Below are 15,559 nucleotides of genomic sequence, written 5' to 3' on the forward strand. Positions count from 1 at the left end.
GGGGAACAGAAAAGCGAAGAAACCCAACTGTGAAGATTAGGGGCCAAGAGAGGGGGGGGGTGAAACCAAGGATTTCGGGTGTCAGATTTGGATGTGACCTCCTTGGTCTGTTGCCAAAATAAAGGGCTAGTTTCCAAACGCGTAAACCTGACGCTGAAGCTGCATAACCCCGATCGCGCAGATAAGAGAGAAACAATCGCTGTGCTCCCCTGCTTTTTAAAAAAACAAATAAATAAACTCGGATCTTGCACGCCCTCTTGGCGCGCGATCAAAAGGCGCGCACAGGTTGCGCTTTGCTCAACGCGGAGCAGGGCGTGTGCGTTTGGAGCGTTCCCGCCTTCCTCTCCACCCCCTTTCCTTCTCCTCTTTCTTCTCCTTCTCCTTCTCCTCCTTTTCTTCATTGGTACGATCTTCGCGACTCCAGCTGAGTCACGCAACTCAGGTGCCCGGGAGGACCCAGCATGGGCTTTGCGTCTTGCTCCTTGATTTCGGGAACAGCGACTGCTCCGCTCCGCTCTGGCCCCGCGCGATCCGAGGCAACCACCACCACCACCACTCGCCTCTCGGCCGCTGCGACTTCGCTGAAACGATAGCTATCATCTCCTCGAAAAGCCAGCTGGACCAGTTGGATGCCTTCTTGTGCTGCAGGTCCCTCTCGTCGGAAACTTTCGCCTGCTGCTCATCCCCGCTCCGGCTTGCTCGACTTTGAAAGCGCCCGGGACCCTTCGCACGGCTCGGCGGCCGGCTTTCCTGCCAAGCAAATGGCTAACCCTAATGCGCTCTCCAATGGACACCTGCACTGCCGCCAGAACGGGCACAGAATATCCAAACGGGACATTCGCAAGAAAAACGGGGTGGTTAAAGAGACCAAGGTGAGCTTTGCATTTCCGGTCCCACTCTAGGACCCTTGGCTAACCAAACTAAGCCATATACTTTTAAGCGTTCTACTTGTGTGTAATTGGGCGATTTAGCCGTCTCCCCCCCCCCTAAAAATAATACACATAGGTACATAGGAAATGGGCTCAACTCATCTTTTCTAACGCCCCAGCATCTTCAGGGCAGAAAGGCTTGATTTGCACCTGTTTTAGGCCCATCTCTCCTTCCCTGCCCTCCTCTTTCTGATTAGTTTTTGGCATGGCACGTAGCTGTTATACGTGTTTTAAATATATGGTCATTCTCCTAGAAGCTCATATGGGGGTAGCACATGAGACTCTTAATCTCAGAGTTGTGGGCTCGGGCCCCCACATTGGGCGAAAGATTCCTGCAATGCAGGGAGGTTGGACGAGATGACTTTCGAGGTCCCTTCCAACTCTACAAATCTATGATTATTAGTAGCTTGAAACACTGCTTTTGTTTAAAAACAAAACAAAACTGAGACATCTCTTCTCCTGTCCCCAGCATATGAATGCAGGGTGGTCTTATTGTTTTGATTGTCGCATTCAAAAACGAGGGGCAACTTGTATGTGATACGTATTTGTCCCGGTGTTTGTTTCACAGCTGGACCCCAGGTCAGGGTTCTTGTTAAACTATACTGTCCTCATTTGATGTCTTATTGAGTTGCCTCCTTCGCTTTATCTTCCTCTGATTCAGCTCTCACACCTCTCCAAAGTTTTCTGACAGGTTGCCGGGTGTCAGCTTGTAAAACAGGTCTTTGCTGAAGTTTGAGAAGCAGGTGTGGGTGGGTTGGAGGGAGGGAGGGATCTTCTCCATATAGGGGAAAAAAACCAATGCTTGTTTGGTTGTGGTGAAGATGAAAGTGGAACATGGGGAAGTTTCCCATGTCTGACCGCTGGTCCACCTAGCAGAGGCGGATTTAGAGCAGTGTGACCGGTTCCACCACACTGGGGGCCGAGCCCAGGGGGGGGGGTCACAACTATGACGTAGCAAATTGAACAGAATGGAAGGCTGGGGGGCATGTGTGAGGAATTTTGGTGTCGCACAGGGCCTGCATGAAGCTTAGTGTGGTCTACATGATTGGTTTCAACCAGTGTGTTTGGAGTCGCTAATGCGTTGCAGCGACGTACTGCCATACAAATAAATGGTGTGTGCATATTTGTGTGTGTTTGGTCTCCAAACGCATGTTTGGGTTAACAGTGGGCCCCAGATCTGAAAAGGTTGAAGAGTATTGCTGCAATGATGGTTAGTACCTTCATTCAGAGCTTCAGGCACAAGTCTTTCCCACCTGGAACTGGATGGAAACTTCGCGCCCTTTCCATGCAAAACACTTGCTCTTCACTGAACTAGAAGTACAAGATGGGGAACCTGTAGCTCTTGTGATGCTGTTGGGCTACAGCTCCCAGCATCTCCAACCAGACTGCTCGATGGTCAGGGATGTTGGGAGTTACAGTTCTAAATCTGGAGGGCCTAAGTTGTAAACCGAGTTTCTTTATAATAAGTCAAAGCTTCAAGAGGTAATAAATAGATTGTGTATGAGACTTCAAGTGCTGTGGTTTTGTTCAGTGAAGTAAAAAAAAAAAGAGGTGTTAGTTCATACGCTAGTGTTGCTTGTCGAATAGTATCTTGTTTCTTACTTGTGGAAAAGCAAAATACCATGGTGGTAGAACAGCTGTTGATTGAATTGCTTTCCAAACTTGCAGGCTTTCCAAACACAAACTTCCTATCTAGAGTCTCTTCCTACTGTGAACTGCATACACTGCTATGCTTATTAAGTAGACGCACCCAGTGCCTTGTCCAAGGAGTGTCTGTGGGTGTCTCCTGCTTGCTTGGCATAAAACCTTAGTGTGAAGATGGGAGGGAAGAATACTTATGTGGAGGGACATTCTCAGTGATTTCCATTCAGTCTGAGAGGTTCAGGATTCTGATACTGGGCTCAGCCGGCAGCAGAACAATGGAAGAGGACTCTATGCAAAGAAAGAAATCATTGAACAAATCTATTGATCTGCCTTAAGGGAGATACAGGCAGCCAATGAAATAATTTTTGATGAACGAGTATTTTATAAGTGATCAGAATTAGTTCCTAGTAGGAGTATAGTTGCAAATCCCCGCCCCCCTTTATGGAGTACCCTTTAAACAGTTCTAGATGTTAATGCTTCCTAACAATTTCAACAACAACAACAACAGGAAAAATCGATGTAGAAGACAATTGTGTTCTGAATTCCTTCTCTCCAAACTATTAAGCAGAGGTGGGTACAAAGTGTTGTGATTCCATAGTAAGATTTCATTCCCGTTGTTAAATTTACCCCAAATAGGATGTGATTTTAAAAAACTGCTTCATAAATCCATGGAACAGACATCACTCACCACACTAAATTCCAAGTAAGTATTGTGTGTTTTCAGTGTGATATGTACACAAATGTGTTCAGAGTGATGGGTGAGCCTGGAACAGGGCGGCCCAACTTTTCATACAAACTGGACCTCAAGAGTACTTCGACATGGAACTGCCTTGTTGCACGAGGGGAAGAAGCAAGGCCAAAATTTAACGTACGCCCCTGGCTATTTTTGGGCTTAATGGAAGTTGGTTGGGCATGTATCGCGAGCATGTACTGGATATTTCCAGTTTAATATAATCACCACTGCTTATACCTTTCTGCATTTCATTTCCTTCTGTCCTCATTGCTTGCTGCTCCTGCCCCAGTTGTGTATATTGTGGGTGAGTAATCTGTGGTCCTTCAGATACTGCCAAACTAGAATTCCCATCAACCCCAGCAAGTATGGCCAGTGACCAATGAGGATAGGAATTGGTGTCCTTGGGTTCCCCATCTTTGGTGTGCGTGTGTGTTATCTGAAACTCAGGATAACACTTCACGTGTTTGACGACGTAGACTGTAGTTCATACAAGCTTATGTCACAATATGTTAGTCCAGGCATCCCCAAACTTTGGCCCTCCAGATGTTTTGGACTACAATTCCCATCATCCCTGACCACTGGTCCTGTTAGCTAGGGATCATGGGAGTTGTAGGCCAAAACATCTGGAGGGGCACAGTCTGGGGATGCCTGTGTTAGTCTTTAAGTTTCCACAAGGGTCTTTGTGTTAGTCTGTTGTAGCAAAAACAACATTGGATATTCCCTGTAACATTTTACTAGTAATGTGTGGCACAACTCTTCATCTACCTCCTGATAAGCCTAAAACACTTTCTGAACTCTTCTGTTCACCATTTTTGCCCCTTTGCTATTCTGTGAGCCTTTAGGATACCTAATTTTTGACTAAACTGTTTCTTGAGTCTGTGTACTCCCCATTTCCTGTTATGAAGCTTGGCTTCAGAGGAGAGCAGGGTCACCTCCAAACCATACCTTTAAAGCACATGGCTTTCCCCCAAAGAATCATGGGAACTGTAGTTTGTTCAGGGTTCTGGGAATTGTAGCTCAAAGAGGGGTAAACAGTTCTTCCCAGGATTATTTTTGAGAAGCCACGAGCTTTAGATATATGTAGTTGATGTGACCTAAGAGAGTGATTACAAATCACAACGAAGTTCTCCCTTCCCATCAGAACTCTGTGACTATGCTGCAAGACTGAGTGTCGCGTAAAGGAAAATGTGTTGTTAATGAAGGTTGTAACGGTGCACTCCTTATAGCACTGAACTGACATTTTTTTTATAGTATTGGGCTAGACTGAAAGTCTGTTCTCAGCGGTTTAGCTTGAAGCTACATGTGGGAGTGGAATGATTCCCACCACCAAGTTACCTAAGGAAAGTTTTGCCCATCCAACTCGTTTGCTCTGAGACACTGTGAACCAATGTCATTTTAAGTGATGCAGCAGTCACATCAATTATGTGTGTTCCTTCTCAGTCTGGAATGCTGGCCTCAAACCAGTCAAGGATTTGCTGGTCTCCTTTGCCAAAAGAGGACATGTGTTGTAGGATGCCTCTTTGATGTAGTTCCACCTTCCTTCAACGCTGTCTCTGGGACAGTTCAGTAGTGGTTGTTTGACGGAATCAGAGAAGCGTTCACAAAGTTCAGATATGACTGATTGGGTAGTGTTGATTCGAGGCCTCGCTTTGTGCTATGGGTCTTGTGTGGCTGGAGAAGGATCTTGCTCGTCACTGGGGAGTGATCCATGTCCCAGTCTGCATCATGGTAGTTCCGTGTGACAGTGCCAATAACCTGGTGGCAAGTCCAGCCAGTGCCCATTGTGTGACCTGGGATGTCTCCAGCAGAGTCACTGTTTGCCTTGGTAGAGGAGAGCATGCTTGTGATGCAAAGGCTGTGAAAGCAGCACAGTTCAAGCAGCCTTTGTCTGTTTTCTCGTTCATGCTGCCAATACCAAAGTGGCCTACAGAGTTGTCTCCTATGTGATGATCGCCCTCAACTCTGCCACTGAAATCTCCCAGCAGGAATAGGCGCGACCAGCCTGGTCTAGTTCCTCAAATAATAGGTCTTTGGACTGTATGTCAGAGCACATACTGGGAGCATAAATGCTCAAGATGTTAACTGGACTGGAGGTGGTGGAGAGATGAATGGAAAGCAAGCATTCTGAACCCTCAGTTGGCAGTTCTATTACAGACAGAAGGAAGTTCCTTACTGCTAATCGTATGCCATGAATATGTGGTTCTTTGGGATGCCCTCCTTGCCAGAAAAGGGCGTAGCTCTTCTCTTAGAGCCTGCCATTCAAACCAAGTCTGGTCTCCTGTAAAGCGTTACAGTCAATGATGGTCATCTGTATGTGTCGTTGGCCTGCAGCAAGGGTGGGGTTGTTTCTTTTCTTTCTTTATTGCCTTGTGCAGTTTTTCAGGTAGATAGTGGCGGGTCAACATTAAGGCTGCCTGGCTTAAGTCAGGCAGTAGCTGACACTGAGACACGTTGAGCTCTCCCACTGCCGAAAGCGACCCATAGCGCTCGTACCTTATGTCAATCAGATCAAGCTTATAACTTGTGACGGCTGCCTCCCACATTGCATTTGCTGCAAGCCTGGGCAGTGTATATGGAGGTCCTGGGCTGCCCAGAGGACAAGACCCCCACCCTCGGCCTCACTGATGTGGTCCAGAGGAAAGCAGAGCAATACGTTTGGCACCAGCTTGGCTTCAGGAGTTGCCAGAAGGAGGCATACAAGGCACCATCCAACCGTCTTAGGGACTCCACTCTGGATCTGTGTAGAGTTTACTCCTTAGCCTTTTCTTCTCCCGAAGATGTCCTGCAAGGCAGCGGATAGATATTATTATTCAGGATTTACTCCCAAAGCCTTTCTCACAAATGTGTATAGGCGCAAGGCAGCAGGGGTTTAGGATCAGAGTTTTCTTCCTCCAGGATGGGTGATCTTCCCAAGTCAACGAGCTCCATCTGCCACCTCCTTCCCTCTACAGCAGGCTTCCTCAACCTCGGCCCTACAGATGTTTTTGGCCTACAACTCCCATGATCCCTAGCTAGCAGGACCAGTGGTCAAGGATGATGGGAATTGTAGTCTCAAAACATCTGGAGGCCCTAGGTTGAGGAAGCCTGCTCTACAGCACTGCAGAAACTGCCTTCTTGACAGTTGGACCTACAATTGATCTCATCTGCTCAATCCACTGGAGCAAGTCTTCTCATGCAGGGGAACAGTCCCTAACTAAATGAGGGTTTGAGGCCTATCGGCTACCCTCACCTGGTTTAGCTGGCCAGCTGAAGTCATTTCCTGGCGTGTGGCCACTGTCAAATGCTGGCTGCTTCTAGGATCCACAGGTGAGAGCTGAGTGCAGGATGGAGACCAAAGGTGGGCAAATTACCCCAGAAGAAGAAACATGATGTGTGGTGTGTCATCGTCCCCACCAGAGATACTAACCCTACCCTAAAACCCCATACACCCCAGGAGAGGATTAGGGTTTGGGGAATGTGTGCTGTGAGGAGTGTGTGTTTCTGAAATGTTGCTCTAGACACAGATGTTTCAAGAGGAAAAAGCCAAAGGACCCCCCACCCCCCCTCTGCTCCTTTGTCCACACTGCAGAATACGCACACATCACTTACTTATGTAGCTTTCAAATTGTCAGTGGTTTGGAGTGGATAACTCCCCTCTAAATCAGCCAGTGCTATAGGAATGTAGGAAGCTGCCTTATGGTTAAATTGCTCCACCTAGTCCAGTATTGATTCTAGTCCAACTACTGCAGAATCCTAAACAGAGCTCCAGCATCACCTGCTATCTGATGCTTTGTAGAACAGCACAGGCCCTTTTAATGTCTGGGTGGTACACTGCAACATTTTTGTTGCAGGTCGCACTTGTTTTTGTCGGATTAAGTCATTGGTTCTCAAGCTTTTTTTCCCTCTGGGCCATACTTTCAGGAAAAAAATAGGCTTGCACCACACCAAAGTTTTTATTGGTAGGAAAGACATTGGAAAACAAAAATAAATAGTGCTTTGCAGTGCTTGATTCTTAATGTAAAACACAACTAAGCTTATCATGTGATCATGGGACATCCAGAAAGTGTACAGCTATGTAAGGACATGAATCATTCCCCAAATGGAATATTGATTGTCCTTGAATCTTCCTGCCACACTTGCAGTCCTCAAAGCGCCACACCCTTTGAGAACCACTGGATTAAGTGCTGCTAGGACCTTGGTTTAAAAGAGACCTGGAGTTCCCCTGTTGAAGAAGAGATTCTTGCAGACAAGAGTTGCCATATTTTGATTTCATAAATATTGTTTGAGACCAGCAGGTTTTCCTCGCTTGCCAGGCTTTGGGAAGCGAGTAGAAGGGCTCTGACACCGTCCCAGAGCTCTCACACCACCTTCCCAGAGAGGGAGGGCAGTTCTGGGGGTTCCTGGCTCTGTGCGAAAAAAAACCCCAGAGCCGAACCCTTGTACACGTGGCAGGCCCAGTGTACTCCTTTTCTCCTCCCATTATTTTTAGTTGCTGTTTTTTGCACATGCAACAATGGACAGGTTCAGTTCAGATGGTGGCTCGTTTAAATACGACAGGTGCCTTTGTCTCCCTTTTTGCCATTGCAATTACAGGTGGAACCTGCCCCCACAGGAGATCAGTTTGTCATGAGGGCTTGGCATAGCAGAAGGAGGGACTAGCTATTTATGTAGGGCATCTACAATTATGCAACCAATTTTTATGACTCCGCAAACTGCGGGGAAGAAGGTTTGAAGAAACCTTCGCAACCACTTAGTTTTCTTTTCGCAAGAGCTATGTGCAAAAATAAAAGTGTAACATGATCATTGCCCAGAGGGCTGATGGCCTTCATGAGATATGAAGAGGCCAGGCAATTGCCCTATGTACAGGCAATCCTTCCAACTCTCATAATCCATATGCGGCTCTTCTTGTTAAGGATTATCTTGATGTTGTAACAAGGTGAGTTTAAAATGCCTAGGACAGTTTTTAATGGATGTTGTCTGTGCTTACCTGTGAGGAGCAGACGGTGTCTGGAAACTGAAATGGATTAACGGAATGAGCCGGAGCCTACTGTTTCTCTCCATGCATCCTGTTTTTCCATTTGTTTCGTTCTGATTGGCTTCTTGGTGGCCTGCCTTCTTTTTTTGTGCAGGTATACTCTGCCTCTCAGAGAAATTCGATTTCATGATCTAATTGTCGTTGTTTGCTCCCTCAATGACTTTACACAGGGACACCTGAATCCAAGTCAGGGCCGTCTTAAACGCCCCTGCCGCTGTGGTGCGCCGGATCTCTCCGGCGCCCTCCCGCCCCGTTTCCCAGCGCGGTGGGCGGGTGGGCACAGCGGCGAGCGGGCAGGCAGGCACAGCGCGATCTCTCTGGCGCCCTCCCGCCCCGTTTCCCAGCATGGTGGGCGGGTGGGCGCAGCGCGCAGCGTGGCTCCCACAGGCGCAGCTGCGCGGCGGACCGGCGGATCGGCCGGCCAGCGGGCAGGCGCAGCTCGCGGCGCCTTTCTGGCGGGCCGGTGCCATGGTGCCCTGCGCCACCGGGGGTCTACCTAGAGCCGGGCCTGATCCAAGTTCACCACTGCAAGACCGTCACTTCTCTCTGGCAAATGCCACACGTCACCAGCACTCATTCACTGAGCTACAGGCTGCTACTTTCTCCCTTGACCCTCCTGTCCAGTGTTAGAAGCTCAGATATATAAGCCAGGTGCCAAATGGCTCCTTAAACCAGGGTTACAGTCACCAAAATGGAATGCCTAGTGGCTATTTTGGGGCCAGATGACTCGAAAGACTTATACAGCCGTACCTTAGTTCTTGAACGCCTTGGTACTCGTATGTTTTGGCTCCCGAACGCCGAAAACACAGAAGTAAGTGTTCCAGTTTTCAAACGTTTTTCGGAAGCCAGAGGTCCGACACGGCTTCTGCTTGAGTGCAGAAAGCTCCTTCAACCAATCAGAAGCCGTGCCTTGGTTTTTGAACGTTTTGGAAGTCTAACAGACTTCCGGAACAGATTACATTCGAGAACCAAGGTATGACTGTGTTTCAATACGACTTTTTGGTTTCTGAAATTCATTTTGGTAAAATATAACAGATAGAATTCTACAGGATGTGGAATTAGTGTGTGAAAACAGTCAAGATCCAAGGATCCCCAGGCATGCACTTCCAGATGGTAAAGATGTGAGGCACCATCCTGGTGCTCAGCCATTTTCAGTTGATCGCAAGTGGCCAATAGCCAGGTGAAAAATGCACCTGGCACCTGGAGAATTTTGAACACTTCTCCTGGCACCACCATCAGGGCTCAGCATATGTTGCATGCTTTCTTGGGAACTCGTGGGTAACAATAGTGTTATTAAATCCGCCTTGCTGTGCCCCTGAGCTTAAGCTTCCCTACACTGGAGTGCAGAGGCAGAGAAAGCATCTGTTTCTCTGCACCCACTCCAGTATTATGGAATGAGAGTTTTTTTCTCTGATCCCACCATCCACTTTCCCAGCTATAGAGCCTGAGAGAGGAGCAGATCTACACACACACCCCCCACACACAAAAAGCCTTCTGTTACATCTCAGATGTAGCATGAGGCCTATGGAGTAAAGGGTAATGGTAACAACCTTTTTTTGGATTGTGAGGGACAGAGGCAAACCCAGGTAGTAGAGGCACATTGACTTGTCACCGTGCCAAATGGGCATTCTGAATTTGGGTTACGTGTCAAGCGCAGAGGCAGGTTAGTAACGGTGCAGCAACAGCCGCCTTCTTCCATTTCTGTGGCGTAATGGTTAGAGTGATGGGCTCTGACCTGAGAGAGCAGGGTTTGAACCCCCACTCAGCCATGAAGCTCATTGGGTGACCTTGGGCCAGTCACCATCTCTTAGCCTAACCTGCCTCACAGGGCTGTTGTGGGGATGAAACGGGGAGAAGAAAAACCATGTATACCACCTTGAGCTCCTTGGAAGAAAAGGCAGCATAGAAACCTAATTTTGAAAAAAGGAGAGGGTTGTTACTATAATCTGTCTTGCTTTGCTCAGAGGCTCTATATTTTTGCCTTTCCCCTTTATATAGCAGGGCTTTGTCATGAAGTCCATTGAGAGCATTTGCTTCTGTATCTAAGTCTTCAAATTGCTCAAGAGAAGAGACACTGCGCCATCAAAAATATTGGAAACAAGTAGATAAGTGAATAGTCAATCACTGCCTATTGAAGATGAGAAGGCGAAGCACTAGGATTTGGAGTGATATTTGTACGACAACTTTTCTTCTTTTTGCATCATGGGTAAGCCCATTTATAAATAAAGAGTACACCTTGTATTCTCCAAGCCATACTTGGAACCCTTACTTACCGGTAATTGGAGTTTAGGGACTGCTTGTATCAGAAAACTTGTATCGTATACTACAATACCTAGTGTGCCAAGCCAGCTTTGTAATTAAACTTGAATTAGTCACTTAGGTTTTTATCTCTATCTCTTAAACACTTCCTGCTGCACTAGATATACTATCAGGAATCTATGTCCGTTCTTTTACTGACACAAATGTGAGTTGCAACACTTTTTCGCCGTTGACTTTTCTGTAAGTCGGTGTTGTAAGTGGTGTTGTGAGCTATGAAGGAACCAGGTAGTGTTGAGCCCCAACGCATGGGACCTTTTACGAGAAGCAAAAAGGGAGAATTCCGTCTTAAAACAACGGGGTTTTCTAGGTGCTTACTGCCTTTTGCAGGTATGACAAAACTAGATGGCAGTAGGGTTTTATCCCAAAACATGGTGCAATGCAATGTCACATCCTCAAGGGATTGCCTCCATTTAAAATATGTCAATGCACACAAGGCAGTTTTACACTTGTGTGGTTTGAAAACCTCTTAATGTATCTGACTACATGTCTCTTTTATGGCTTGCTTTTCTTCTTCATATTCAGTTTCCATGGTACACAGGAGCACCAGTTGAATTAAGTGGAACAGGAATTCTTTATGCTCGGTAACCATAAAACTTGTAGAGCAACCGGTAAGGGTGGCTTAACAAATGGTTGCATAATTTGTCAGCTGTATTTTATTATATGATATTGTCAGTTTGTCCCTTACCTTGTCATATTCCCCACCTTTGCCTAATTTTTTTTGTACTTGAAATCCATTGAACTGAGCAATACTAGGTAGTACTAGGTAGTACAATAGGCTTGTGACAACTCATATCACATTCTCAATATAGGTTTGTGCAGTTGTATTCTTTGTTTCTGAACATGGTATAGGGTACTCAATATTCATATAACAAATAAAATCATGCCATGTGTGTAGATAGATAGATAGATAGATAGGTAGGTAGGTAGGTCATTTGACTTCTACCCTTCAAATACTTTTAGTTTATGAGATATCTTAACCATGTATGGTTTACCCTCGAATCTGCCCTGCAATAAGGCAGATGTCAACACGTTGAATCTAGTGAGGATAAACAACCGTCTGTATCTAGGTATTTGTAATTTTGACAGGTATTTTGCTGAGGTGAACCCTCTCCCATTGTCTTTTATTGCTGGGTGTTTATTCATCTCACTCACGTGACATTGCAGTTCCACATCCCAAATTCATTGGCGGATTATTGCTCTAGCTTTCTCATAACCTACAGCTATCGGGCCTGTGAGGAAAACCTCAAGCCTCTTAGCTTTTCTTGCAGAAATAATAGTTTATTTAAGTTATCAAAGAGATCTCAGTGAACACATTCCAAAATACAGCCACCTTTGAGCAGTCCTGCCACATGTGTTTATACATACCCACTACAGTCATACCTCGTTTTGCGACCGCCTCCGTTTGCGACCACTGCGGACCCGGAAGTGTTTGCATCTGGGTTCCGTGGTGTGTGGATGTGCAGAAGCGAAGCACTCTATCAGCGCTTCGCGCACGCGCAGAAGCGTGCCTCGGGGAGCGACAAATTCGAGGAGCAACCGGCGCCCCAGAACCAATTGTGGCCGCAAACCGAGGTATCACTGTACGTGGCGGCCCCTTCAATACCGTGAAGATGCACCTGGATACTAGGAGGGCTGTTGTGGAGTAAGGTACCAGCCACATACAAACGTTAGAGAGAGGTCTTTGAGTCTGAGCTCACAAAGTCTTGTATGGGTTCATGGCCTGCAGACCATTCCACTGCTCGTCTATCTGTATGTCCCACCCTGACTTTTGACTCGGGGCCCCAAAGGAGGTGTTAATAAGAAGTTCACCTTCAACATCAGAGACCAGTGAAAATTTCCATAACTCTTTCTTCAGGACCACTGCCGACTGCATGGGACTAGTTGCAAAAATTGGCATGTCATGAGCGTAGAGCCCCAAATCAGTGTAAAGCTCCAATCTTGACTGCTATAGTTCCCTCAAGCATATGGCTAGTGGTTCCAAAGTTAAAGCAAACAGTGGGGATTGGGGACAGCCCTGCCTTGGCGACTTTTAATTTCGCTGTATTCATCAAAGAATAGTAGGTTACCTACCTAACAATAGTTGCAAGATCACACTTGCCCTTGAAACATGTGATGTGTTGTGCCAGTGCAAACTCAATGTTATTTTTTTGCTTGTTCTGTATTTGGAATTTGGAGTGCTTCTTAATTTGGAAGAATTGCATGCCTCGTTTATTTTTAAAAAATTAAAATAATTGCCACCTATGTAAAGCAAAGGTCCCTGACACTTTTAGGGCCAGGGGAACCTTTTGAAATTCAAGTAACTCTAGTGGGCACTACAAAATACCCATTTCATAGCAAAACAAAAAACTGGTGGTGCTCAGAAACACACACCCCTCCCCTCCAAAAAACAGGTAAACATTAGCACACACCCCCCCAAAAAAAAACAAATAGACAAAAAAAAGTAGGTAACCATCTCCCCAGCAAAAATAATGATATAAATTTAGTAAATACAAAAAATGAATGAGGAGCCTTGGTGGGTGGGTGAAGGTGTCATAATGGCCACAAGCACCAGCTTTGGGATTTCAAACTCATGGCAAGGGAAGCTTGTTTAGGGAAGCTTTTAATGTTTAATAGATTGTTGTATTTTAATATTCTATTGGAAGCCGCCCAGAGTGGCTGGGGAAACCCAGCCGGATGGGCGGGGTATAAATAAATAAATTATTATTATTATTATTATTATTATCATCATCATCATCATCATTATCATCATCAAAGGCCATTGTGATCAAAGTATTTGAATGCACTTCATTACCCACTAATAAAACATACAAGGATGAAAGGGTTTGTGTATGTTCATCTTGCAACACAATGCATTACAACATTACCAGCCATACTTGTTAATTTCCATATGGCATCTGTGGCCTTTGCTCATTTATTACAATGCATGTACCTAGTTTATATGCTCTGGTAACCTCAAGGTTGGAGACTCCTTTGGGTCACTGTGGGGAAAGTGCTTGGAAACTCAGCACTGCAGAATGCAGTGGCAAGGCTATAAAACTGCTGAGGAGACTATACAACTTGGACAGGGGTTATTTGGTTAGGCAACCAGTACTTTCTACTAGCCTGGTGTCAGGTTTCACCATAATACTGCCTTGGACTTCTTTATGAGCACCCACTGCTTGCAGCATTCTGCTTACAATACTGACCAAGTTTCTATAATCCCACCCTGGCCATGGGGAGAAGGGGAGTTAGTCTTTGGCCATCAAGATGTAGGCTTCTTCTGAACGTAGAGCCAGAAAGGAGACGAACCCTGCTCCATCTTCATCTCTGTGATCATAGAGTTGGAAGATGCCACGAGGGAATGCAGGAATCTTTTACCCAATGTGGAGCTCAAACCTATGACCCTGGGATTAAGAGTCTCATGCTCTACCGACTGAGTTATCCGACTGAAGCCTGGTCTTGGTCTTGGCTGTGCTTATTAACAGCCATAACAGTATCTGTCTTGCATCTCAAGCTTCAGAGATGGATAGAGGAGGCAAGGCACTCAGTGACTTGATCTGGCATGAGCGCCACAGCCACACCCAAAATGCCTACTGGACACAAAGACAAGACAATCAGGCAATGCACCTCCCCCTTCCAAATCCAAGTGAAAAGGAAGAGGTGTGTGGATTTGCCCCCGAGTCGCACAGGTGCTCCTAGATTTGAGTACCCAGGGATGTAGGGGAAGAAGAAACTGATGCCTCTCTACTTCTCCCTTCCAAATTAAGGTGGAGGTGTGTGGATTTGCTCCACCTCTGCACCCAAGCATTCTCATGTTGACTGCAGAGGCAGAGAAAGCATCTGTTCTCCACCCTGCTACAGCTTTTGAATTGTTGAGGGGTGGGAGGTTAGGGCCTAAGAGAAGACCAGGCGAACTTCCTCTCATCTATTGTTGTGTTTCAGAGTTGTAGTACAATATCAGGAACAAGCCTTGAAGCAGGGGGGCGGGGGGCAGCAGGAGCCATCCTGGCCATGACAAATTTTTGGTTGGCAGGTAAGGTGAGCAAAAATGTGTTGACCCTGTGATGAAGCAAACAATGAAGTACAGAAAACCCACCCAATTGTAGATACCAAGCAAATAACACACATTCTGACTCATTGAATTTAGGGCTACTAGTCGATATTTATAAACTGCTTCCCAACATGTTCCCGAAGTGGTGTATATTCACTTCTGAAAACCCTAGTGAATACAGTAAGGCTTGTTAATGAAACTTGTGCTGGTTATGGGAGAGGAGGCAGGAAATAGCAGTGAAAACTCCTTGTTTGCACATCCAGAGTTAAAGTTACATCACCCGTTAACAAGCAGTGCTCAGTATATTATTAGGGATATATAGAAAGCACAAAACATAGTGCAAGTGCCCTGACAGCTCCATCTCACGGCCCAACATCCAAGCAGCACACTCAATAGCATTGGTGCATAGCTCCATGTTATGGGGTGGTAGCACTAAATGGCATAGAAATGCATTTGCCCCGATTGAGGTGATATGCCAAAACGTATATTGTATTGTTGCGTGTATTGCATTTTCTGACACATTTTTGCATTTTCACCTGCCCTTCTCTTTTATTTTGAGCTTTACTTGCCTTTAAATTATCTGGACACTGGATGTCAGAATGTCTGAAGGAGTACCACTTAATGTGTATACCGCCCCCGCCCCCAACCTTGTGGCCTGGCAGCTTGAGGTTTTCTGTAGACGCTCAGAATTGGGCCTGAACCATTTCCTTACTTGCAACTTCCCTTTGAAACTCCTTTCTGAAATAGGTATGTCTTCCAGGAGAAAGGTTAGGTCTTTTTTGTTTTTGTTTCTTATAAAAAAAATTATGTAGATTGGTGCTGGTGCTGATTTTATATATTTATTTTGTTAGTTTTGTTCAATTGAACTTTAAATGTTTTGTGGGTTGGGT

General features: G+C 45.9%; 1 protein-coding gene across 1 annotated transcript in view; it reads left to right on the forward strand.

Moving 5' to 3' along the window:
• Window positions 1-397: 397 nt before the first annotated feature.
• Window positions 398-15,559, forward strand: part of SPTLC3 (serine palmitoyltransferase long chain base subunit 3) — a 65,002-nt gene continuing 49,840 nt past the window's right edge. Inside the window, exon 1 of the mRNA XM_035110067.3 lies at window positions 398-872. Coding sequence (XP_034965958.1) covers window positions 630-872 — 243 coding nt within the window. The 5' untranslated portion in view covers window positions 398-629. The remainder of the gene's footprint in view (window positions 873-15,559) is intronic.

The sequence above is a fragment of the Zootoca vivipara genome, chromosome 3, assembly GCF_965207765.1.
Source record: "Zootoca vivipara chromosome 3, rZooViv2.hap1.1, whole genome shotgun sequence".
Lineage (NCBI taxonomy): Eukaryota > Metazoa > Chordata > Lepidosauria > Squamata > Lacertidae > Zootoca > Zootoca vivipara.